This window comes from Lepisma saccharinum, chromosome 23 (genome assembly GCF_977018435.1).
Source record: "Lepisma saccharinum chromosome 23, izLepSacc3.1, whole genome shotgun sequence".
NCBI lineage: Eukaryota > Metazoa > Arthropoda > Insecta > Zygentoma > Lepismatidae > Lepisma > Lepisma saccharinum.
Genome location: NC_139251.1, coordinates 30,805,876 through 30,832,206, shown reverse-complemented (window position 1 = coordinate 30,832,206; position 26,331 = coordinate 30,805,876). Strand labels below are relative to the sequence as shown.

The 26,331-nt window shown below is 33.8% G+C and overlaps 2 protein-coding genes across 4 annotated transcripts in view; both read right to left on the bottom strand.

Annotated features, from left to right (window-relative positions):
- Window positions 1-1,977: 1,977 nt before the first annotated feature.
- The window catches only part of Nca (neurocalcin homolog), a 465,127-nt gene continuing 440,773 nt past the window's right edge, over window positions 1,978-26,331 (bottom strand). For both annotated transcript variants that reach the window (XM_083109930.1, XM_083109929.1), the window contains exons 2-5: window positions 19,431-19,549; window positions 15,775-15,893; window positions 14,527-14,715; window positions 1,978-8,653 (exon numbers count right to left, since the gene is read on the bottom strand). In XM_083109930.1, coding sequence (XP_082966056.1) covers window positions 8,456-8,653; window positions 14,527-14,715; window positions 15,775-15,893; window positions 19,431-19,500 — 576 coding nt within the window. In that variant the 5' untranslated portion in view covers window positions 19,501-19,549 and the 3' untranslated portion in view covers window positions 1,978-8,455. The remainder of the gene's footprint in view (window positions 8,654-14,526; window positions 14,716-15,774; window positions 15,894-19,430; window positions 19,550-26,331) is intronic.
- Window positions 19,604-26,331, bottom strand: part of LOC145977737 (neuronal calcium sensor 2) — a 157,951-nt gene continuing 151,223 nt past the window's right edge. For both annotated transcript variants that reach the window (XM_083109989.1, XM_083109988.1), the window contains exon 5: window positions 19,604-25,479. In XM_083109989.1, coding sequence (XP_082966115.1) covers window positions 25,303-25,479 — 177 coding nt within the window. In that variant the 3' untranslated portion in view covers window positions 19,604-25,302. The remainder of the gene's footprint in view (window positions 25,480-26,331) is intronic.

Sequence of the window (26,331 nt, the reverse complement as noted above, 5' to 3'; positions counted from 1 at the left end):
TTAATGGTGTGTCTCGCCTTTATTATGTCAGACTTTCTCTAATGAGCGTAAGATGTGAGATTCTACACACTGTATATGTGTCGTATCGTTTTGTTAATTGGGGTTGTGCACTCTCTGTTCATGAGCGAGCATGCTCGCGAGCGCGACTCCTTCATTCGTTCAAAGAGTTGTGGCACACTTTAACGGCACCTTCTTCTCTCAGTCGTTCAAAGAGCCATGAAAGTGTGCTGTGATCAGCAGTGACTCCCTTCCCTCTCATGGCACATTTCAGCCCGCCTCGCTTACAACTTGGGAAGAAAACAGAGAGGAACCCCGCTACCACCTACCACCACGGATGCATCGTCTTGTCTTCTTTCAAAAAGACTCGGGCACATGCGACCACCGTCCATGCCGCAAAATACGTGGAAGAGAAAGAAGGAAATATTTGCTTGGCGGGAAGGAGTCATAGCACACATACGACTCTTTGAACGTGCCGTTCATTTCTAGCGAACGAGTCGTTCACCGCTCACAAGAGAGAGTCGTTACTTTTGAACGACCCATCACAAGTCACAGGTTCGATCTCCGGTTGAGGTAATATTACATTAAGTGGTTCAGATTCCAGTAGAAGGTGTATTTTTGTGCCGATTAGCCTTTGTGTATACAGTGGACCTTAATACAAATCCAATCAACTAATCATTGCAATATGGTGTACGCTTTGGCAATTTTATTTCTTACACTCCTAGTCCTACATGTTAATTAATTACAATTTGTGAGGTAAAAAAATAATTTCTGCAGTGGCATCATAGTGGCTAAACACGATTCTGTGCAGGAGAATCACATCTAAAACTATTGATCCAATTCTGATCAGTATTTATGCATAATTATTCTGAAATAAATTATAATCTTCAGCATTTATTTTCACTAACCAAAATGCCCAGTTCAAGAGTTGCAAATAAGCTACATACTTTGCTTCTATGTCAATGTATTTGTCTCCTAGTAGAGGTAAATTTATAGTGAAAATGCTCTTGTTCCTTGAGAGTGGAACCTTCCAAGTGGACAGTATTTCTCGCATCGTCCCCATATTTAGCCCAAAGTTCTGAATTTCAGTCGTTGAACAAGAAAACACAAGATATTTCATCATGTCTGAGAAAATGGTATCGTTAACACATTTTCTATTCAAGTGTGGTATTGTTTATTTGCTGCCTACTTTATTAAGTATGCTTTTCTGAAGCACGAGGAGCTACAATCTTTTGCAGCTGCTTGCGGCAGATCAAGTGTTAAACTTCGTAATCGAATTGGTAAAGAGAGGTTGAGTGCTCTGTCTATTCTGTCCTTTGAGAAGGAGCTTGCAAAATATTTGCATTTTAAACAAGGTTGTAGCTGCTCATAAAAGCATATGTATCTTATCGTAATTTCTTGCTATGGTCCATTCTCTCATTTTAGCAACAAAAAAAAAAGTACTCACACTCTTTACATAGACATAGTGTTACGTGTAGTATTTATAGTATATCCAGCGAGTTGATGATGAATGTAGTTTTACTGTATATTTTGTGTTCATGTGAATAGTGTGTGTGATATTATTCCACTCAATGATGGCGTAGGAAAAGTAAATAATACAATTATTGCACTTTGTTTGACATAAAAAATCGTGTCTAAAAGTACTTTTGTATACGATGGGAAAAATACAACATTTCAGTGATTTATTTTTGGACTGGACTGTAAAATATGTCACTGGTAATATTATACTGCAGTAATCTTATTAAGTATATACCTTTTACTTGGCATTAGTTAGCCCCAGAAATTTAACTCCAAAATCTGTAGTCTCTCCACTTATTTCAGGCTGGTGCCATCACTGATCTGGAGAGGCCTACATGGGGAAGAGGCTCCACTGAAAGTTAAACTCTCATCTCGCAGATTTTACCCATTGATTTTTACGCAATTTTGGCAGTCATGGAAAACTGTAGGAGCTTTAACATCATTGAATAACAGAATGCCAAATTCTTTTTATCTTTTATTCATTGAAGGCAATATTACAAATAATTTATCATTTTTAAGCCACGGGATTACATTGGATCAAAGTTTTTGGAGAAAAATTAGAATAAAATTGTAATATAAGGAACTTTTAATGAGAGGATAGTGTACATCTTGGAGAGGAAAAATCCACTTTCTTTTAAAAAGTAAAAGTAAGAACACATATACACCTAAAATTCGATATCTGGATAAGTCAAAATATGTAAATGCGACTTCCATTTCTTTGTGCTTTACAAGCGTATTATTTACTCATTCAAATTGTTTCACAAAAATCTTGCATGTTTTGTGTATTCTGCTGCATTTTTAACATTAAAAAAGTTATTGTGATTAATACTTGCACAGCAGGAAGGAGAATAGAATATTGTAAATAAAAACGACAGACTAGAGTTAGTAAAATTAGGCCTATTTATCTGTCCATTTGCATAAAGCTACTGCGTTAACTATTTCCATTTCACTAGTAACGAATGGTGCATGGCGTTGGAAGAAAGACAACACCCTTGTATAAAAATTTAGTGGACCAAAACATTGGAATGAAGGAATTTAGTAGTAATTAAGAGTGCAATCCATGCAGAATTTACGGATAGAATAAAGGGATCTAGACAATGTACTGCAGGATGGACAATTTTAAACAATTTTTGCTTGGCTATAAAAGTTACTACAAATGTTACTGCAAAAAACGGAAGGCATATTCAAATATAACTAGGTCTCTTAATTTGCAGTAAAATCTACTGTCAAGCTAAAAAAGGCAACATATTACAACAAAGTACTAGCGAGTACATTTCAGAAACATAGCAGAAATGAATTTTCAAAAATTCAACATTGCACTGAATGTCTTCATAATGACGACTGTTTAAGAGTATTACACCACAGTTCAGTGTTTTAATTTATTAGCAATAAAAATGCACTACCAAAGTACTTATTTTATGACTATTGATAGGCTGATGGTACAAGTACAAAGTTTTGAGTCTTATACAGTAATTGACACTACTACTGATTGCCGTGGGGGAGGTACATGTTAACATGTAGGGAGCACAATGAAAAACTATGCCAAATTCTACAATCTTTCAGAATTGGGAAGACAATTTGATCTGCGTAATGGACATATATTGTGCGATGTGGCACAGTGCTGTATAGCATGTATTTTTGAGAATTTTTATTGCCATATGTTAATGTTTGTTAATGCATGAATGCTCTTTACTTTGTTCAAGCTGACATTGCAATAATGTAAGTCTAGATTGAAAAGGAACACCTCAGGATTGCTACTCTTGCATAGTTCTGCACTTCTCACATTGATTATTACTAATTACCTGGTAATTAGGAATTCTCATAAAGTTCCTGATTAGTGTAACACTGTGTAACAACAGATACTTCAATTATTTCACTCTTGATGAAATAATCAAATAAGGACCAAAAATTGGTGCCAACAGTTTTCAAATGCCTTCAAAATAATACTACTTGTGTTTTAACTATTGAAATATCGTGTATCTAACTGTGTTTTGCACTGTGCCATGAAGGTACACAGGGAAAAGGATAAGTGATGGAAAAATTCCTGTCTCTGAGATTACCTTCTGTGGGAACAGTGTGTTTTGCATTGGCACTTTATTCATGAACTTCTGGATCAAGTAAATTATGATATAGGTAATGTCATGTAGAGATAATACTGTATTTGTATTTTCCCTTCCATTGTATTAACAGATTTTTTCAAGAAAATTAAAGTAATAGTTACTGTTTAAAGCATTTAATAACTTCCCAGTGAATGATTTTTTTTTCTTTTTCACATTCACATTACACACATATTGTGACTGTCCTGGAGGTGTTCCTGAACCAGAAAATATACTATTATGCACATTTACAAATCTGAATTGTTACAGACACACATAGCAGTTGCTAATTTGCTCTATTTAGCTGTAGCTTACTTAGTCCTGTTCTGAAATCATTAATCTTTAAACCATAACAACAGATTCATTTTCCCCACTGTAACCTTTCATATGCATTAACCGACACCTATAACCCTTTGCCAATAATTAAGAGACCTTGGATATCGGAATATACCTTATATATCAATTAACTTTCATTATATTGAGCCAATCTACTGGCTATGAAAACTTTGTCTTTCCAATTGTGGAACGTGTGACGTGGATTAGAACAGGAGCAAAGTTCGGTCACTTCTTAAGTTAGAGGAAAGACAGGAGCTTATCTTGTAGATTCTCAACACCCATTCTCACTTGCCACGATTGCAGCATACTCAGAGGTACTTTAATGTGCAGGATCCCGAAAAGGAAAAGGCAGGATCGAGAGAGTGAGAAAAAATTTCCCATCCCGATCCTGAACAGTCGGGAAATTCTAAATGTGATCATGTTGAAAAGTGGATAATTCTCCATGTTTTCTGCATGGTAAGTATCTGAACTTTCTTAAATTACTAGTTCCTATTATGTAAGTGTAAAAACAATCACCTGATAGGGAAATAGTGTGTAGAATTCGATATTTTTAGAGTTGGGAAATTTTGAATATTTCCTGACTTGGACAGGAAATGGCAAAATTTTCCCATCCCAAACACCCCTAGTCAATAGTATTAGAAATTTTCTGGAACACATCTGCATGACTTATAATTTACAAAGTTCCAAATATAGTAAAATTTTCGTAACATCTTCACATCATCCATATGTACAAATTCTCAAGACACAAGATTTTATTTTCAAGGAATCCAGACAGCTTCAAATGAAAGTCCGCACAGGGCATCCTGTACGTGGACTAAAATTAGTTTTGAACTATTTTCTGTCTGTATGCTGTATGCAATTAGATGGATATGTTCACACCCATACACTTCTGAATTAGTTACATACACAAGTACACAATTGTGCAAACGGATATTCAAAAGAACATGCTATTAATGTCAATATTTTCTGCAGAAACATTTCAAGTTTAGAAAATGCTTCATAACTGGACTGAAAATGAAAAGAAGCTTACTTATTCATACCCTATTATTATTTTAAGATTTTAAACATGCTTTTAGAGAGAAAAAAAGGTTTAGGCAATTAGTGCAAAATAGGACCAAGACTATTTAAGGATCCAATGAATTTTTAAGATGATATTTGTGCCAAGCTACACTTCGTTGAACACAAGAAATCCAAAATGTACATATAAAAGTGTACAACAAATTAATTTATGCTGCAATCTGGCATAATGTCATCTTCAATTGTTATGTACAGAGGAGATTGTCATCAATTTTTACAGGAAAAAATTGACTGGCACGTAAGTATGTAAAACACAATATGCTATATGCAGTCACCTCAATTACATTCACATTCAAAGTAGCATACACTTCTTGTAGTATTTTTATCTTAAGAAAAACAATTTATTATTAACAATTACTAGTTGAAAATAATTACTAATTCTATATTATTACCAGAAAAATGGGAATAGAGGGAAACTTAGGCTCTATGTAAATACAGATTTAAAAAAAGTGAGCTACTTACATAGTAATTATTTACAAATATGAAAGTGGACATTGCACAGTGAGGAATGAAAAATTAAGGCCATTTTTTTCTTCTAAAAACCCAACATGAACATTTTAAAAACCTTTTCCTTCTTATAAGTTTTCATTTTGTGTCTAAGTTTAGTATAGTGTAGTAGAGAAACATTATTATAGTTTAATTTCAATGCACAACATTTAATATTGATTTAAATACTTGTTTACAATATCAGTATTACTGTCTTATGACACTATGCATAGATCCCAGATAAAGAAAAAAATACTGTAATCTTCATGAATAGAAATTTCAAAGTCAAAGTGTAAACATCAATGCAACTCTTAGTGCATGTGACAAAAGACTATTGGATGTGAATTTGACATGCGAACAAGTTTTATACAATTTTCTTTCCACATGGAAACATTTCACAAAAATGATGCACGTCATCAATACATTAAAATTTTAAGTACATAATAATGTTACATTCGTTACATATATTTATATTTTTTAATCATAAAATCATAAAAAAGTGAGTAACAGTATAAACATGATGTGTATAATAATATTACTTACCAGATCAATGCGTATTTTAAATTAAGTACATTTTTGTGACAGGTATAAATGAACGATCTGAAAAGTTTGAGAATTTTTTTTTAATTTTTTAAAATTATTTTTGGTAGTCACTCATGCACTGCATTCTGCTGCTTCAAAAGATATGAAACATTGTTTCATTACAAAAGAGTTCATTTTTTTTTCTAATGAACATATGTTCTTGAGCACTAATTATGTAATAAATATGGCCAAAAGAACAAGACATTTCAAACTATTTTGTTCTCATTCAGCTGTTTTTAGCATTTGAAAACTTATTAACTATAATCAATTTACTGATTTTATATTAAATGAAGCTGAAAACCTTAATGCATCTAATTCTTATTTATTTATTCTAATATATTTAAAATGCACAATGATCTAGGCAGTTTCAATTTCATCATTATATTAAGAGAAGTTTTAAATTTGCCTTAAATTTTTACACAGCTGACTTCGATACCAATGAAAATTTCCAGTGACTAAAAATTCTGTTTGTGAAAAATTGTCAATGAAAAAAATGACAATCAACATGATTCTAAAGCACTTTAACATAGTAAGTTTAATATTAAGTGGAAGCGCAGACCGTAAGTCGTATAACTTGTGGGGAAAAGATATCTAGTGCATAACAGTGATGTAGTATGAAAGAGGATTCCTCTGTTAATGTTTTTATTATTATTATTATTATTTTCACAGATAACATTTGGGTACCCGAAAAACAATTGCACATCAATCAAGAGCTCCTATGGAAACATGGTTAATCTTTTCCTTCAATCCAGGTAAAACTCCAGTCAGGCCTTGAATACTTGAAAACATATTTAGACAGACACATCATTTACAAAAAAAATATCAATATTTCAACACTGAGAAGCATCTGGTTCTTGTGACAAATATCTTCTTTCCAAAGGTTTCTCTTTTCACAGTACTTCAAACTAGGTATCACATTATAGATTGCAACAAGTAGTTTGATAACAGTTCTTACGCACTTATAGGATTTGAGAGACACTCTTTTAAATATATATTATTATTACACATAATGTCACAACTTTTAAGAGGAAAGCCTATTTCAAAAGATATATCCTACAACATTATAAGTTACACACTCTCTTTTTTTAGTATTTTTTTTAACAATTCCTGAGAAGAGATGTCTGAGAAGTATGTACAATCACATACAGACAACATCGCACTTTAAAATTACCACGCCCTAAGGCATAGTACTGAGCCTCGTTGATGTATTAACTTGTCGTTAAGAAAAATCGTACCAAGATTTACATATTATACTTCCTTTTATTGTTATTATTAATATACCTGTTAATATTCTCATTATATCTAATATACAAACTAAAAACATTCTTCTTTTTCCTCAAATACACATTATCTAAAGTAACAAATCTATGAATTATACTTTTCGTAAGACTAGAATTTTAACGCTCGGAAACATTAAAATCATTGCTATTTTTCACAGTCAGTCCTGATTCTCAAAACAACTATTCACAACTCAATCTGCAGCATGGTACATTTAAACATCATCATCTATTTATTCTAACTGATGATGTTATATGTATGAATTAATGTTTTTGTCATTTTTCTATTATATGAGCAAGACGATAATCGTACAGTACACACAATTCACCTTTGTATGCGTCTATTAATAATCACATAACCTGTGAGCTGTAATGGATGCATTTCTCTACTATTTTCTTTATACTTAATACTGTCAGAACACAATTTATACTATTTTAGTTGTCATGAATAACAGTTATAAAAATATGGACACTTTTGCAATGCTCTCAATACCCTCCTCCCATATGTTTTCCTCTATTTTTTTTTTTTTTAAAGAAGGTATAATTCAGGTGAATATCAGGCATATTTCTTTGCTAATTCCTTGGATACATCAACTGAAGCTACCTTGGATCGTATTTCAAAAATGAAGAAGCTTACCAACACGCAAAAGAGATTTTGTTTCAATTGTCATGGGACAGTCGGGTCCCTGGCAAAATGAAGAACCGGAAGAAACGAGGACAGAAAACCGATAATCTATCTTGAAAGAATGACACTCACATAAAACATTTAACAACTGGACATGTAAAACCCACCATCATTGAATATCTTTGGAAAAAAAAGAGAAACACAGGAAATACTGTCAATACATTAATGCTGAGTTTTCATTTTTTTCTCCTGCATCTCGAGGAAAAAAAAATCATCCATTATCCTTCTTAAAATAGTTAAGATACGTACCGTACCGTAACTGCTACAGAATGAACCAGGGGCAGTAACAGGTACCTTATTGCAGAATCTCAAAAAAGAAACAGTAATTCCTTAAGAGTCCGTCTGACCTTTCATCTCCACTCTGAGTTTTGAGTCCTGTTGCTTAATGTGCATGCCCTGTTTCACTGGGATGCCTGAGGATCACACTGGAGAAGCCGGACGATGGAGGGATCACTTTTGGCACCCTCGATGAACTCTTCCAGGGACAGCTTTCCATCCATGTTTTTGTCCATTTGCCGGAAGATTTTGTCCGTTCTCTTCTCTGGAGTTGATTCATCTTCAGGCATCTTCATCACAGATCCAACCATCTTATAGATAGCCTATAATATGACAAAAATTACTCAAACTGAACTCTTTCCTTCACTGACAAGACAATTTTAAAAAAGGCAATTACAGTGAAAATTCTATTTTACAGTTTTCAAGGACCAAGGTGAAAAACCTTAAAATCCAGAAAATGAATTATTTTAGGAAATAATCTGTAACGTTGTTGAACAATAAAAATATGATCGTGAACATTCTTGACTTACTTTTTTACTCACAGTTTTGAAGATTTATTGATCCATATTACTTAAATCTTAAGATGCCAGGCTGTTTCCACGGTATTTGCTCCAATGCCGAGACTGTTTGAAACAGGGTGCGAAATCATTGAAGACTGGTGGGGGGAGCAAGATCTTAATCTACAAACCACCCCTCACCCCACAAACATATCGTCGGTCCAATGACATAACGACGTATCTAATTTTTTTTGCCAAATTGAGTTATTAACATCGTTGTGATCATACTGGTGCCCTGCATCACTTGGCAAATTGGTGTAACTCAAATCCAATTAATAAGGAAGTTATGAATATTTTTTGATTTTGAGTATCTCAATTTGTTAAAAAATTTGGTATGACATAGTGGCGTATCTTGACTTCCGTCGTTATGTCAGATAAAGTAAATCCTAAACTGTTTCGCAAGTTGGCGTATCTCTTTTTGCTTACAGCAGAAAAATGCAACAATCAGGGCCAATACACTCACAAAGAGGAAAATAAAGCAATGCAGAAATGTATATTTCACTGTTTACAAATCAGCGGTCACTATCTTAACAATAGCGAAACAGTCTAACAAAGGATAAGGAAAGAAAGAAGTAAAATGAATTGTTAGATACCTTTTGTTGATAGTTTTTCTTGTATGTACGCATTGCTTGCATGATAGAATTATTTTCCTGTAGTTTACGGTTATTACAAGCATAAGAAAACAGTTTTTTCTTTGTGACGTTTCAGGAGAACACACGCTCCTTTCATCAGACATTTATTTAAAAAAAATACATCCATGCCAAATCAGAACATTCGCGTATAACAATGGATAACATATTTTTAAATTTTTTCCTGAGAGCACAAAGACTATGTTCTAATAATGAGGATATCAAAAATGAAGAAGAAAGGCTCTTTAATATAGCAAAAGAAAATGGCTTTCACACTAACAGAATAAACCAAATCAAAAAACAAGTTGCAAGAAAACTAAAGGAAAAGAGAAATACAGACAAAGATGAAAAATCTGTTGAAAAGAAATTTGTGTGCATTCCATTCCACAAGGGATTCTCACATAAAATTGCAAAAATTTTTAAAAGTTTTAATTTCAAAATTGTTTTTAAAGCACCAAGAAGTTTGGAATGTACATTTAATGAATTCAAAATGAGAAACTCGCTACCAGATGTGGAAACCACAGGAATATATAATATAAGTTGTTCATGTTCAAAAGATTATGTGGGACAAACAGCAAGGAAAATGGCAATAAGATGGCACGAACATGATTTGGACATTATAAATCTAAACCCAAGAACAGGTTTGTCAACTCATATCATCGAAGAGAAGCATTTGATTAAAAAGAGAAGGGTTTTAAAAAGATTAACGGGAAACACAGAGTTGAATGTCTGGGAAGCCTCGTTCATTGCAGAAGAACACTGGAATAAATTAAATAATGAAAATGGTAACATAGATCCAGTGTGGAGTTTTCTTTTTCACAAATGGAGTAAGCCACCATCTTTAAAATTTAATGTAACAGAAAACATCAAGAGACTTTGTGAAAACAATGATGAATTTGAATTACCTGATGATATTTGGGATTCATAATTTAAAAAATTCTAAAATAAAAATAAAATAGACTGCTTTTTTTCACAGTTAAGTTGCTATATTACAACAATGTAACATTGACAACATCCATTATATAACAGATTCTTTTTGTTTAAAAAATACTAAACATTGTTATAACTGTATCTTTAGTCAAAATGAAAATAAATGTCTGATGAAAGGAGCGTGTGTTCTCCTGAAACGTCACAAAGAAAAAACTGTTTTCTTATGCTTGTAATAACCGTAAACTACAGGAAAATAATCCTTTTGTTGATGTCGGAAATAGCACAATTTAACATTAGCTGCACGGTTTTTCGAAGAAGGATCAAAGCTGTATATTCAGCATTGTTTGTAAGCTCTGTTAGGCAATATGCAACGTTGTCAAAATACTCTCAAAGCTTTCAACTTGTCCCAATCATTTTGAGATCAGCAATCTTAGGAATAAGATGACTATCTTAGTGTTCTGGGAAGATGGCTCAAGAAATATTGTTTCATCAAGAGACCTACACGTGATGGGAAAAAGGAAAAATAACATCAAATCCGGGATATCTGTAAAATTTTACTGGCCTCCAGAAAGGAAGTGGTACAAAGGGACTGTCATAGAAACATTGAATGAAGAATCTGCCGTATCATCTGACGAAGATGTACCTCTGTCATGTCTGCTGAAGAAGAAGGACGATGTATCATCCCCTAAACAAGAACAGGACGAGAGTGACTTTGTTGCCGAATGTGAATTTCTTGAAGATGTCAGTGACCCGGATGATCCAGATTATTTGCCAGGAAAAAGCAAGAGGATGCAAGGATGAGGTCTTCTCCTAGTGTTCCAGATGTCACATCCTGCTTTGCTGGGATCATTTCGTTCAAGATAATGACTGTACATTACACAAGAAACGGGGCGTTATTGACAATTCAAAATGTGTGGTAAACAAAGGGCAGGATAACATTTCTTTAATATGTGATAGCAATGCCATCACTAGAGACCACATTGCAACAAATCCTGAAAGTTATGATGTCGATGGATCACCAAAAGAAGGCTCTACTACAGCTTCTAGAAAAGGAGGGAAGAAAAATCTGAGTAAGAAGTTACGTAATGAAGGCTATGAATACTTCAGTTCAACTACAGGGAAGGTTGTTAAGAAAAGAAGATTGCTGAAACCCCCCTGCACAGGCTGCACCCACAAAGGAAGAAAATGTTATGTACTGAAGAACAATGAGAAATCACGAATAATTATTTTAAATGGATTTTTCGATCTTGGAAACTTGCAACGTCAAAGGGAGTACGTAGCACGACATGTTGATGTAGAAGATACGAGACAAAAAACCACAAAACAAGCATCGAGACGTACAAAAACACAATTTTACTATCTTTCCCTGGATGGAACAAGGCTGAAGGTTTGCAAGAAGATGTTTTTGAATACTCTTGGAATTGGCGAACAATTTATATGTACGACAGTGAACAACATTCAAGAAACAGGCATATTACTAACTGAAAAACGAGGTGGAAGATACAAACATTTGAAAGAAAATGACGAGAGGAAACGGAGTATAGTAGAAGATCACATAAATCGCTTTCCACGAATGGAGTCTCACTATTGTAGAAAATATTCAACAAAGGAGTATCTACATTCTGATTTAACTGTAAAGAAGATGTATGAGATGTACAAGGAAGAGATTGACACAACATGTCAAGCATCTTTGCAAACGTACACAAATGTTTTCAAGGGTATGAATCTTGCATTTCATCAACCCAAAAAAGATCAGTGTGGATTATGCATTACGTACAATGCGGGATCTGATGAAGATAAAATGAAGCTAGAAGATAAATTTAAGCAGCACGTTGCAGAGAAAAGTAAAGTCAGAGAATTGAAAGCAATAAGTAAGACTACAGCGACCTGTTCTGCTGTTTTTGCTCTGCAACAAGTTGTTCACTTGCCTATGTCGAACCACTCATCCGTGTTCTACAACAGACGTCTGGCTAACTACAACTTCACTGTCTATGAACTGAACACGAAAAATTGTCATTGTTTCTTGTGGCATGAAGGAATTAGCAAGCGTGGATCATGTGAAATAGCAACATGTCTTTACCAGTACCTAATGAAAGTGGACCAAGAAAAGAAGAATACAGTTCACTTATATGCTGACAGTTGTGTTGGCCAAAACAAGAATAGGATTGTGGTGGCTGCACTTATGCATGTAATGCTAAAAGCAGAGAATATAAAAGAAATTGTGCTCAGATTTTTTGAGCCTCATCATGGGCAAAACGAGGGAGACTGTGCACAGTGCAATCTCCAGATCGTTACGGAAAGTTGGAGATATTTGTCCCCTCTCAGCTTGTACCCATCATAAAACTAGCCCGAAGAAAACATCCTTGCATCGTGCACACAATGCAGATGGAAGATTTTCTGAATTTTAAGGCAATTGCTGAAGATCTGAGGCTTCTCCAGCTTAAGAAGACCGATGATGGTATTAAGTTCAGTTGGAAAGATATTCGTGAACTACGATTGCAGAGCAACAAGCCAGATACTATCTACATAAAAACAAGTTTACTGCAAGAGAATCCCGCAAAAATCGTAGTAAAGAGATGTAATACTAAAGATATAGCTGCGAGAATGCCACCTCCATTGAACAAAGAATCTGTGAAAATAGCACAAGAGAAATATGCAGATTTATTGGATTTATTGTCAATGTGTGAAGGTTCTTTTCCCGTTGTTCTAGACAGTGACTGCAAAAACTTTTACGCAAATTTGAATCACTGAATCTGTTCTCCACTCTATTCCAGAAAAATGTTTTAATGATGTTTATGTAATGTAGCCAAATTATCTCCTAATATTGTACTCTTGTTATGTAGTAATTTTGCATGTATAGCTTTTTAATTGTACTTGTAGTGAAGAGTTTTGTAATTTGTACACGTACTTAAAGCATGTAAATCTAAAGAACTTCAAAATAAAAATAACCATTCACTTTGAAAAAAAAAACGTCATGAACAATAAAATCATAAATATTATATAGTTTTGCTCACATATTGACTAAAAAAGAAGATTTCTCAAATCATGAAGCTGTAACTCGATCCTAATCTGTGTGAGTAATTATTTTGATCTGACATACTGACGTAGTCAAGAAATTATGAAATTTCAAGCACGTAACGCAACACATGTAACATTCAACCACACTATTTTACAGCAGAAACATAATACAATTTAATGACAAAACAAAATTTGTTATGGGGTAAATAGTTTTCTCACAAACATCTACGAAAGTGTGTGCGAAAACGTTTTTTGCTTCTCCTGAAAAGTTGGAAAAAATGAGATAGGTCGTTATGTCATTGGACCGACGATATATGTAAATTATATGATATACATATTAATGTTATTAAAAGTAAAAATAAATTACTAGATAATAATAATTATAATATATTTTTAATTAATTACATAGAAAAAAAGTTAACTTTTTACTTTTAATATACATCGGATATCATAAAGTATCAAACTACTTTCTTTACTAACTGGTTAAAGATGTTAATAAATTATAAAATAGTTGAAGTGGTTTTATTATGTGTAAGTTTTTATTTAGTTTTTGCCTCATGTTAATATAAATCAATTAGATTTCATAGTTATTTTTGTCTTGCATTCTTGTTTTACTTTTATTGTGCATATTGATGTACATTTGCTACATCTCTTGAGAGAGAAAGCATTCAACACTCACAATCACACTAATTTGTATGTGTTTTCGATATTATTCTTAGTAAAGTATATTTGAAATTCAAAGTATGGTAATTACTTATCTTTTGTTTGTTATAACAAAAGCTCTGCCCCCCCTGAAAATGTTTGGTAGGGAGGATTTTTGATGCCAAAATTGTTGGGGGCAGGGAAATCCCCCGCACCTGGATTTCGCACCCTGGTTTGAAATGATGTAGTGCTCTAACTAAAATTAATGAACTTCACCATTGAGAAGAGAAGGGGCATTTTGGAACTTTACTTCTCTAATAAGGATAAAAAAAAGGAAAACAACAAGATCCTTCTTTCAAGATATTAGATTTTTATCATGAGAATAAATAATCAATGTTAATAAACATTTACACAACTTACCGTAACTATTTCTAGCATTTCTTGCCTAGAAATATATCCATTCCCATCTAGATCGTACATGCTGAATGCCCACTTCAACTTTTGTTCTAGCTTTCCTCTGGAAGTAACAGATAGGGCACAGAGGAACTCCCGGAAATCAATTGTTCCATCTCCGTTAGCATCGAAAGTCCTGAATACATGTTCTGCAAACTGATGTAAAAAAATACATTCAATTAACTAAATAGTAAGGAGATGACATGGTTAAAAGCACAACATTAACATTAAATTTTGGACATTGAACTTCAAGATATGGTTATGAAGGGCACTAGAATAGTTTTGAGACACTTATCACTAGTCAGAGGTATCTTTCTTCCAACCATTATATTTTTACACATATCGCACAATCAACACCATGATCTGGACACCTTTATCCCTCACGTACCCATTGATTTGAGGCTGGGTGAGCCCCAGAGCCACTTTATGCTGGGACAGAGCCCCCAAAAATTCCAACCTTAGATCACCCACCCTGAGAATCTCCCGTGTGGCAATCAAGATGCCCTACTGACTAGGCCACTGCAGCTCTTATGGGTAGCTGTGCAAACATTTTATCACAAGTGAAGATGCAAATTGGGTCACTTGATATGGAAGGACTCACAAGCATAAAAATTTAGCATATACAAATTTCCAGAAATACTGATGAAGACGTTTTCTTGGGATATCAACCAGGTGATTTCTGGATAGGCTTCCAAGCTTTCAAGAGGCAATTTCACTCTCATCTTCAGGGATTGAAGTGCACTTGAGTCTTGGTGAGGGTGCACTTTAATCCCTGAAGATGAAGAGTGAAGTTAGCTCTCAGAAGCCTATCCGGAAATCAACTGGTTGATATCCTGAGGAAACCTCTTCATCATTTGCCGCCAGGAAAGCTTCAAGAATTATTGATGACACTATCTGCAAATTTCAGCAGTATGTATTTTATTCATTTTGCAACATTTTTTCTGCCACTTTGGTCTAATCGAGATAATGAGGATGAAAAATAATTAGCTGAAATCAAGCAAGGGACACCCATGCCAAGATTCAAACTCTTCACTGATGGTGGAATGTGAGTCAACCATTCAACATACTTAGCCACCAAACTAGCTTTCACCAATATGTTATTTATGACTGAACCTAACTTTGACATTCCAGTGCCGGCGTATTGAAGTTTTACAGTGAAATATTCCTGTTTTTTTATGCAATGAATATTCACGCTATATATGTATACATACATACCTTGGAGGCATCACCGTACGGAAAAAAATTTCCATAAATTTTTTTGAATTCTTCTACACTCAAGTGGCCGCTTGGACAGTCTTTCAAAAATCCTTTGTACCATTCTTGGATTTCAGCATCTGAAATAAGAATAACAATTGTCATCCTTATTTATTGTGTTATATATATGTTGTGTGGAATTGTGTTTTATGTACTGTAATACTGGTTGAAATGTGTTCAACTTTCACAAAAACCTATAACCTTAATATTTAATTTTATGTATGCACACAGGAATGCCATTTTATTCTTGGATTCTAGAATCAGAAAGTGAACTGATATGCCATTGTTGCTGATACCAATAAACTACAGATATAAAATTTACTGATGCTGAAAACCAATATTCTACCGAAACAACATAAAATTGCAAATGTTCCTTTAATAACTTGAATAGTTCATTCACCTCCTTAACCCCTTAAGTGTGGATGGCATATATATACGCATACGGATGGCTACAAAAAATAGTAGCAAGAGAGGAAAAAGACAAAAAAGAAGATGAAAAGAAAGAAGAAGAAGGGAAAAATTAGTTTCGTCTCCTTATTTTTCCTCTCTTGCCACTATTTTTTTGTTTCTACTACAGCTGGGAACTATCTCACCAAACGTCTGTGTGACTATATACGCCACAGTAAATTGAATACAGTTAAAACAAACATAAAGCATATACATACGCCTTCCGCAATACAGCAGCACAATGCGGAGGGCGTATACTGAATTTGACGAGAAAACATTACATTTTCCAGTAGCGACTTGTTCAACAAATTCTACACTTAAGGGGTTAACGTATGTGACCAAGTGACTGCAATGTATTTTTCCTTTGAAAAACGAACTGCATATTTAAGCATTTTCTTGAACGACCAGATACCTGTTGTGTAAGTAAATAAATAAAATTGCACTAAATTAAAGCCTACATCAGTCTAAACCTCTAGAGTAATGATTAACCGCTAACTAACTATCTAGCCTTCTTAAACCCAAAGGTTCACTGCTGCAGCAACAAAGGCCTTCCATCTGTCCCTATCCTGAGCAAGATCTATATACTCTATTCCATCCCTCCAAATTTCCTTTAGGTCCATCTCAACATTATCCCTCCATCTTCCATCTTGGTCTCTTATCAGGTTTCCCAACAAGAATCCTGTAAACTCTTCTTGAATTAATCATTTTAATAATATCTGACATGAATACAAATTATGTAGTTCTAAATTATGTAACCACCTCCACTCACCTGTCTCTTCATCCCTTTTAGGCCCAAATATTTTCCTAAGGATCTTATTTTCCAATACTCTCAATTTTTGTTCGTCTTTCAATGATTAACCTGCCCCATCGCTTATAGTAATAATTACATTAAAGGTGAGGATGGTATGACTATGAGGGGAAATGGAGGAGGCCATTGTAAAATAGCAATGCAGACAAGGCTTAGCATTAACAGGCCACAATGCAGGGGCAAAAAGTGGGGAACAACTCTCCCCTCCAACCCAAGTAATCACAACCGTTGGGCCAACTGCAGTTTTTATGTGGGAAAGGTTGGCTTTACGTTGGTTGGTAAATTGATGTTGGTCTTACGTTGGGCCAACGGTGGTTGCTAACGTTTACCCAAACATGGAAAAGTGAGTCAAAATCAGTTTAAAAACAACCTTCTCATGCTAAGACAACTTTCAGGAGCATGCTGTAAATTCTAGAGTGTAAAATAAGTGATATGTCACAGTCTTTCTTTTCGAATATTTCAGTCGTCACAGCACATACTGGAAATATAATATATTTTTAATGAAAGTATAAGCTATTTTTAACTTGCAGCCACTCACCAGTCCTTTGTCAGCTGCCATGGGTGAAAGATATGTTGGGAATTGCTTATTGTTTGTCTCTTTAGCTGTAGTAGAACAAGAATTCTTACAGGTATTATTGTGAAGGTGGTTAAACAATATTGTGTGCAGACTAAATTCCGTGAAAGGTGGAAAACTTTTTTAACTCTAGAAAGTTTTTGTGCTACTACTTGAAGATGAAAACAATGATACCATGTGACTGAGAAAGTGCTGTATATTTTTTAAATTTTTGTAAATATTGTACTATTGTTTACTTTTGGCCTCACAATAAATTATGTATATAACAGAGCACAAACCTATCCATTTTTAAGTTTTAAGTATGTTGGTGCAATTTAAAACCATACGTTAGTCCAACGTAAAACAACACGTTGGCCCAACGTAAAAACCACGCATGCCCAACGTAAAAACCACACATTGAGCCAATGTTAGAATCACGGCCAAAGTAACCATTGGCCAACGGTATGTTTTTAAGTTGGTCCAACCATTTTCAGGATGGTTGCAACCAATGTTGGACCAACCACTTTTGGTTACTTGGGTAATAGCTGTACTGTGTATTGAGAACTTGAAAAAAATTGAAGGTTCTGGACAACTCCTGAAAATCTCAAGGAAAGTACTTTTAGAACTCATGTGGGAACTCTGGAAGATATTGACACCTTTGTATTTCCTTCTTTCTCAATAATATTAATAAAAAATCTACTATTATCAAACTGAAAGCTTTTTTTTTTTATCAGGATGTCTACCAAAATTAGAAATAAAAAATTCTTGACTTTTATTTCCTTCTTCTTGGCCTTTTCTCCATTTTTCTTAACATACATACTTAGGTATAGTTGGAAATTAAGAAAATAGATATTTTATTCAATGAAAAACCCTTACCACAAGGTTTTTTTTTCCTTAAGATGAAAACTGAAACTGTACTTTAACAAGAGACTTAGGCTTGCTTTAATTATAATTAAATGCATGTAAAAATTAATGCTTCAGACTTCATCCTGGATAGGGTTGCCACATTACTTCATTAAAAGAATGTAATTCTTAAACAAAGGGAACAAATCTTAACCACAGCTCAATATAATTTTAGATTTCCAAATATTCATTTTTATAAATCTCATTACAGGTACAAACAATGTAAATTCACTAGTTTAAAAAATAGCAAAAATTCTTGACCACAATCATAAATTTCTTGACTTTCTTGACTGGTAGACACCCTGTTTACAACTTTGTTAAAACATTTCTGGACAATATTTTGTATGCATTGTCCATTCTACAAAAACTTCACGAAGATACTTAAATATGCACATTTGGCATTCCCTTGTTTCTTCCTTGGCCGTGCAGTCTAAGGTGCTTGTGCTTTGGACTCAGACTGCGGGATGGCATGGGTTCGAGTTCACCTGGGTTCTCGGCCTGTATATGGTACCGGTGGCAACCCACCATCGTGAGGAAATTGGGGAGCTACGAGTGAGTTGCATAACCCGGTCTCTGAAATCTCCTATAACAGCTGGGGGTTTGAAGTCCTGACCCCATGTCACCCCATTACCGGTAGCAGATCTCCACACCTCTAGGTAGCATTGTGGGAGGGAAACTGGCCTAGGTAGGCCCTTCAAGGACTGTCGAGCCACGGCTTATTATTTTTTATACCCCCCCCCTTTTTTTTAATAGGATCGAGTTGAAGAAGGAGCAAAATATATTGAGGTATGTGGGGCACAGGGGACAAACAAGCCAGTATGGCCCTCGTTGCATCTTAAAAAAACACATACAAAACATTGCAATGCAAACTAAAAAGAACATCAAATGTGACAATCTCCAACCTACCTGTAAATTCAGTATTTTGCCTAAGGTCTTCAAGAACTTCTGGTTTCAATTTGCTGTTCTGCTTACCCATGTTCCTAACTACAATCTACAGTCTACTATGTGCGAATTCACCTTTGTGCCTGCAAAACAGATAATACAATTGTAACATTGAGAAACATACAACACAAAGATGTACTGTATTGGCCTGAATATAAGCCGCCCCCGAATATAAGCTGCACCCTAAAATTTGAAGGAGCGAAAAAAAAAAAAAAGATGATACCCGAATATAAGCCGAGGGAAGAAAATTGGTCCCTTGAAAGATCTTCTCGTTGAAAGTGCATTTTTCAGTTTTGGCTCAGCAGCAACCCAACGTCGCACATTAGATTCATCAAGTCCATATTTCCTTCCAGCCTCTCTGTTGCTTGTGGCTTTAGCGTAACGAACAACTTCAAGTTTGAAACTTGCATCATAACTATGCCTTATTCCCAGGCTTGATGATGCTTTCTTCTCCGCACGATCATTCATATTGGCGACAAAAAACTGTAGATCCACTTCAGTAGTAATGAATACCTGTATAAGCTTAGAGAAAAACGAACACAATCTTAATAAAATCAAAGAGTACGTTATCAAGAATGCCGACAGTTTTTACAATGGCCAGTTAGAAACAACAATGCTATTGTTGGATAACATTATAGTATCAACAATGCGGCCAGTTTCTACAATGCTATTGTTGCATTATCATTATTTCTAATGAGAAATCAGCACATTTTTAGCAGCATGTGATTTGACGAAATGTCATAATTTTTTTAAGGTCGCGAATATAAGACGCATCCTAATTTTTCACAATTGAAATTTGGATAAAATGTGCAGCTTATATTCGGGTCAATACGATAATAGACTTTTATTTAGCTACAGCTAAGTACAAATCATGATACTCTCAACTTAGTTGTAAGAAAATACTTAAGTTCATCAAGAGCAGTAAAACTGATCTAATTTCAAACATGCACTAAATACCTCCCACAATTTAGCTATTTTATTTAACTAAGTTAGAAATTAGTTTAGATATATCAATTTTTAAAATTATTTAATACTTCCAAATCGAGAAGTGGATACATACAATGGTAGAATGCAAAAACTTCAATTCAGCCCTAAACTACTGCATACACTAAACAATCTATGGAATAATATTCGAAATATGCTTAGAATTCTTCCAATATTTTTTCCAAACAAATCTGTTTCATCTTTGATGAAGTTTTTGCACTCAACTAATCAGAAAAAAATGAGACTTAAATATACCAATAACAACGCACCGCTTGATATTTAGTTATACACAAAAACAAATATAGTTACTTACTAAACTTACCACATTACTCCACTTATGAAAGCAAACAATGTCAGTAAATTATTTGTTACATATGAAGAGATGCATACATATAAGTATTAAGCTTTTTTTTATGTTTGAACACCTATCAACAACATTTTATGATATACAACTAGATTAATATTTTAAATTTAGACATATTTTAATATACATGTAATGTACTGTATCTAATTAAAGTATGCATGCAGAAAATTTATGCCTTAAAATAAAATTAACTTGCAAGGTAATTATAAAAAATTATACACAACCTTTTAGCGAGTAAATTCATTATTTTCTGTGTTTTATATTACAAGTGTGTATAATATTTCTCGTTTTTTTTAAAGTTCATTTCAAGAATGACAAATTTACATTATTTTTATTTTTAAGTCTTTTTTTTTTCCACATCGAGAACTGCCCAATCTCATTTTGTTGACCATTACAAACAACAGTACTTTTCTATCAATAGGATGAAAAAATACAACTCATGACATCAAAAGGTGATATTAATGTCTGCATTTTCTCATCATACAGGAAAAATACATACAACTTGACACCACAAAAACAAACTAAAAGTACAATACCAAAATTAAATCTTCATTTGTGTAACGTTATATTACAGTACGTGCAGAAAAGTACAAAAATATAAAAGTGCATGAACAGCAGGGCAGTTAAAGTTGGGTACGCTTCTTTTTCTTTACAATTTTTTTTTTTGTAAGCCTTTCATTCTTACATTTACGCCACATTATTTACATTTTCACAAAATAATAAAAACACATGGTCCAAAAATAGCACATGGAAAGAAATAAAAAAATTGTTGGTGTTTGAAGAATCACAATACTGCCCCCACAAAGTGCAACATAATTGCATAATGCATAATTTGCTTACACGTGAAATTAAGTACCACATGAAAATACCAATGCACAATGTTTTGTGACTACTTTCATAAATTTTAAAGTAATCTTGGAGTACCATTAAGCCTCAAGGATTCATGAATCATATCTGAATTTGCACCAATTCTATTATTAATACTGAGAAAATAGTTCTTAACATAAATCTAATTTTTATAAATGTATAATGTGCAATAAATGTGAAAAAGTAGTACTTGGATATGTGTAAGAAATACATACATTTGTACGTATCTTAAGCTTTCAATTTATATTGATATTTTTATTTGTTACATAAATCAGACGTGTGTGCTTCTTTTAAAATTTTGTCATGATTAGTGGAAAATTCGTTTTTGATCCTTTCAGAGCATTGCCTACATAAATTATGAGAAAAACAAAAAAAAAATGTTGTTATGAAACTTAAAACACACACATTTATGCAAGAAAATATTTGTGTATATAAAATCAATATATTTTGACTTTCAAATTACTATACTTTCCTGCACTATAAAAATGTTGTGCAAAACTTTCAAACCCATTAAAGGATAAAGCTAAGATCTTTCCAATCATCTATAATCTTACCTAATGTGCCTTGTGAAATATGCTTTCAATGTCTAAAATGTATAATTAAAAAGCAATTTTATTCCTAGAATTATGTTCCATAATATCAAAATTTGATATTAAAATCACAAAGTTTATATTATATGTATATAATATTTTGAATAGTGGTAGTTGACAATCCAAAAATCAGTTAACATTTAAAAACTGCTAATGTACAGTCACTGACACTTCTGGGTTGTAATGTTCTCATTGGAGGTCAATGGAATTGTTACAACCCAGAACTATCTATGACTGCACATCATGTATTAATGTTACATTACATCCACAACGTATCACAGAGGCTTAAAAGTACTTCAATTTCATACACATATAAAATAATTTTGTGTGCAAGTGAAGTATGATAATTACAAGATTACATATACATCTATGTAAGTTATATACACACACAAATATTTATATTAGCCACATCACATATCTCGTTTCCTCCTTATTCAGATTAAATTGTGCAACACAATTTGATATGTGAGGAATAAAAGACGAACCCGAAGTAACAAACACATTACTTCTCTGTGCTTTCAGCCTCACCACAGCTACTGTAAGGGCAATACCCTGTGTCCCACAGATTAACCTTCTGAAATATCGGTAACCGAAATGCAACGAGGGGGGGGGGGATCTAGTTGTTTCGAGGAATGTACAAAGCTGAGACACTAAAAATACTTATTGGTGGAGGAGGGTGTACTACTCAACCTAATATCTTATTATTTTTTTAAATACAAAAATGGCACACATCTGCAAATTATATGACACAATATAATGTAACTTGTCTCCATTACCCTACCCTACCTAAACATTTTTCTGATCCACTGTATCACAACGAAACACTGATGCTATTCGAACACACAGAAAGTTTTACAAAGCCAACAAACAAAGTAATCTTGAAACAAAATCCAACTTCGACCAGTAACGAAGTAGGAAGCCCAAGGGAAATTTGCAAGCGGGTGTAATATCCTCAGGAAAGAGCAAAAGTTAAATTAATGGTTTAATTTAAAACTTCAAGTTGTAGAAGAATCTTTAAAACCGATTTATCACACAATGCTTGATATGGAATCTCTACACTGTTATGTATCACCACTAACCTGCTAATATCTTACAGACAGAGAGACAACTAGACAACTGCGTATGATTAGTAAAAGTATGATTATCGAAGATTACACAATGAAGTGTCAAGCCAGACATGCTTTTAGATTCCGCCAATCAGATCTAGTGTGGCCTTCTATGCTGCTACAGCATGAAATGTTGCTGTTGAATGGTTCATTCTCAAATGACACGTGCCACTTTTAACTCCAGTATGAAATCTCCCTAAAAAGTGCTATAAACTACCCTGTTTTTATTTTAAAACCCTTAACCATGTATTTATCAAGGTAATACAGGTTGAACTGCAAAACACAATACTTAAAAATTACAATTAAAAACATCAGACAGTGAATGAGTAACTGATTCAGTAGCATTCAGGCTCAAAGAGTGATAGTCATAGCACCAAGAATCACAAGGAAAGTTGTGGTATATTGAATTTGGAGTTCGTTTTCATCTCCGTAACTTTTTACGCAAATGCTGCACCATAGCAAACAATATGAAATATCAATTCCCTGCCCTCAGACATTTATCAATGCAAAACACCTTGGGCATTTATACGTAACATATAATTTTGAGCTCTCATGCAGGAATTCCAATCCATCCATTATGTGGGGTATTTGCTAAAGATAGTAGCTCCATTTTGTGGACAGTTTATAGTACACTCTTTAAAGGCAGTGCTTTAAGGAAAAGAGAATAAAGGAAAGATTTTGCAAACATTTCCATAGCCTGTAGAAAATACAAGTCACGAATATACATGCATATTGGTACCTGATGATGCAGCATACACTTGGAAAAACTTTCACAACCAAGAAAATTTAAACTCAGTCGGTGTAATTTACACATAGATACAGTGATTTGCACTTTAAGCTTTCTTACTTCCTTAGGTTATTTGCTGCAGGAATAACTAATAAAATGGTATTGGTCCTCACGACAACATGTCTCTTAATGAAGATAAATTTTAATGGAGATTAGAAATTAATGACGAAGTAACCGGTACAGAAATCATGAACGTATACTATCGCAATCTCAAGCAATAATAATAATAAAAGAAAATTACAATTTCGAAGGGGAAAAAAACAGAATTGGCCCAATTCTAATTAATAGTATTTAATGAGCTTAGAAAAAAGGAATAAATAATAAAGACATGTCTTCCCTCTACTATCCACCACAAGGCTTGTTTGGGAATTCAAAATAGCACAATTGATCAATGAAGACAACGTGCAGATAATTCAACAGGGGATCATTAGGAAACGAAGTACAAGGTAACCTGTTTCACGAGAAAAAAGAAAGCACATTATGAATTTCTGCACTTGGTTGTGTGTACAGACACTGATTTTCAAAAGTAGCACACTACGGTGTGACATGATGACTACTAGTAAGTTTTCCAAGATCTATTTTACTTGTATCATGCATTTCATTTTTAAGAAGGAAACATTAGTGAGCAAATAGTTAGGGCTGGATCTTGTTTGAGTATTAGAAAACAGCACTTCATTCTCTATATTCTACATTGTAAGGAGGAAGTGTATAGATGACAAGTTGGTAAATTTTCTTCAAGATTACCTTTCCAAGTAGATGACCTACATCTTATATTAAGCACATCTAAGTTTCCTATACATATATGATCGTCACATTATCACAAAGTGGAATGTTTAAGATAAAATGCACATTTATGTGGAATTGCAAGAAATTCTTGCATCACACTTGGATGAAAAATAATAATAAATATGTTTGATTTTCCTCTGCTACAGCACATTCTAAGTACTGAAAAATGCCTTTAGTTCAGAATTAGTACTCTATCTATGTAGGGCAAACTTTGTCTTTCCGATCTCCTATTTAAATAAAAAGCCTACATGAACTTCGTTGCTTTTCACAGTTCTACCAACAAATGAAGTACCAATCCATTATTTAAAAAGAAGACATGAACGTATAAGAGTCTCTTCACTACACTTATTGTTCATGGAGCAAGCATCTTTGACAATTCTTCATCTTGAAGACAACCTTTGAGGAATTCTTCTTGAGTTAGTTGCCCGTCGTTATTTTCATCCATTTTGGCAAAAATACTCTTGGCCCTCTCCTCTGCAGAGTCTGCAGGTCTATTGGCAGAACAAGTACCAAGCATGTCATATATGGCCTGCAAATGGGGAGAAGTGAAATATTTTAGATTTATTATAGCATACAAACAAACAACCAGAAATCGTAGGCATGTACAATCACGGACACTTCTGGGTTGTAATGATCTCATTGAAAGTCAATGAGGTTGTTACAACATTGAAAGTCAATGAGGTTGTAACAACCCAGAAGTGTCCGTGCCTGTACACTAATTGTCTTAAGACAGAGATGGCAAATTATATGGTATTTGAATTCAACCTGCAGAATTATCTTATTATTATTGTGCTTATATATCACTAGAGTTTGTGTTCTTTTAGTCCACGTTAATTCTTTTCCCAGATACACTGAGACCATGAAAAAGTGTCCTTTCACAAAACCCTAAAGGAATTTTCAATGACAATCAAAGCAGTGACTAATGTTTATGATACTTCCATAAAACTTTACATTTATCATTGGAATATAATAGACTTATGAATTTAGGGTATATACCCATTTCTGTTCCTTTATGAGAAACTGAAAAATAGTTTTAGATGTTCACGATTCATACAAAAATAAAACAAAGAGATGATTTCATAGTGCCCTAAAATGGTGGATTTGTGCCTATATTTACAGTTTTTAGTTAAAATTCATTACATTGATTCTATACAAACTTTTAAGGTCTCTTGTTCACCATGTATTTATCATTATTTGAACAATTTGTAGTCTTGTACATATGATGTGTCCCCTCTTCTTTCTAAACACTGCTGAAGCCTCATGTGATGTATTTATGACCTGTTTGAAAGGTTCGGTAGACACTTTGACATTTTGGTATGCAATGCAAATTAAGATTATACACAACAAAACTGCCTGCTGGTTGTCTGGTGCAATTTTAAAG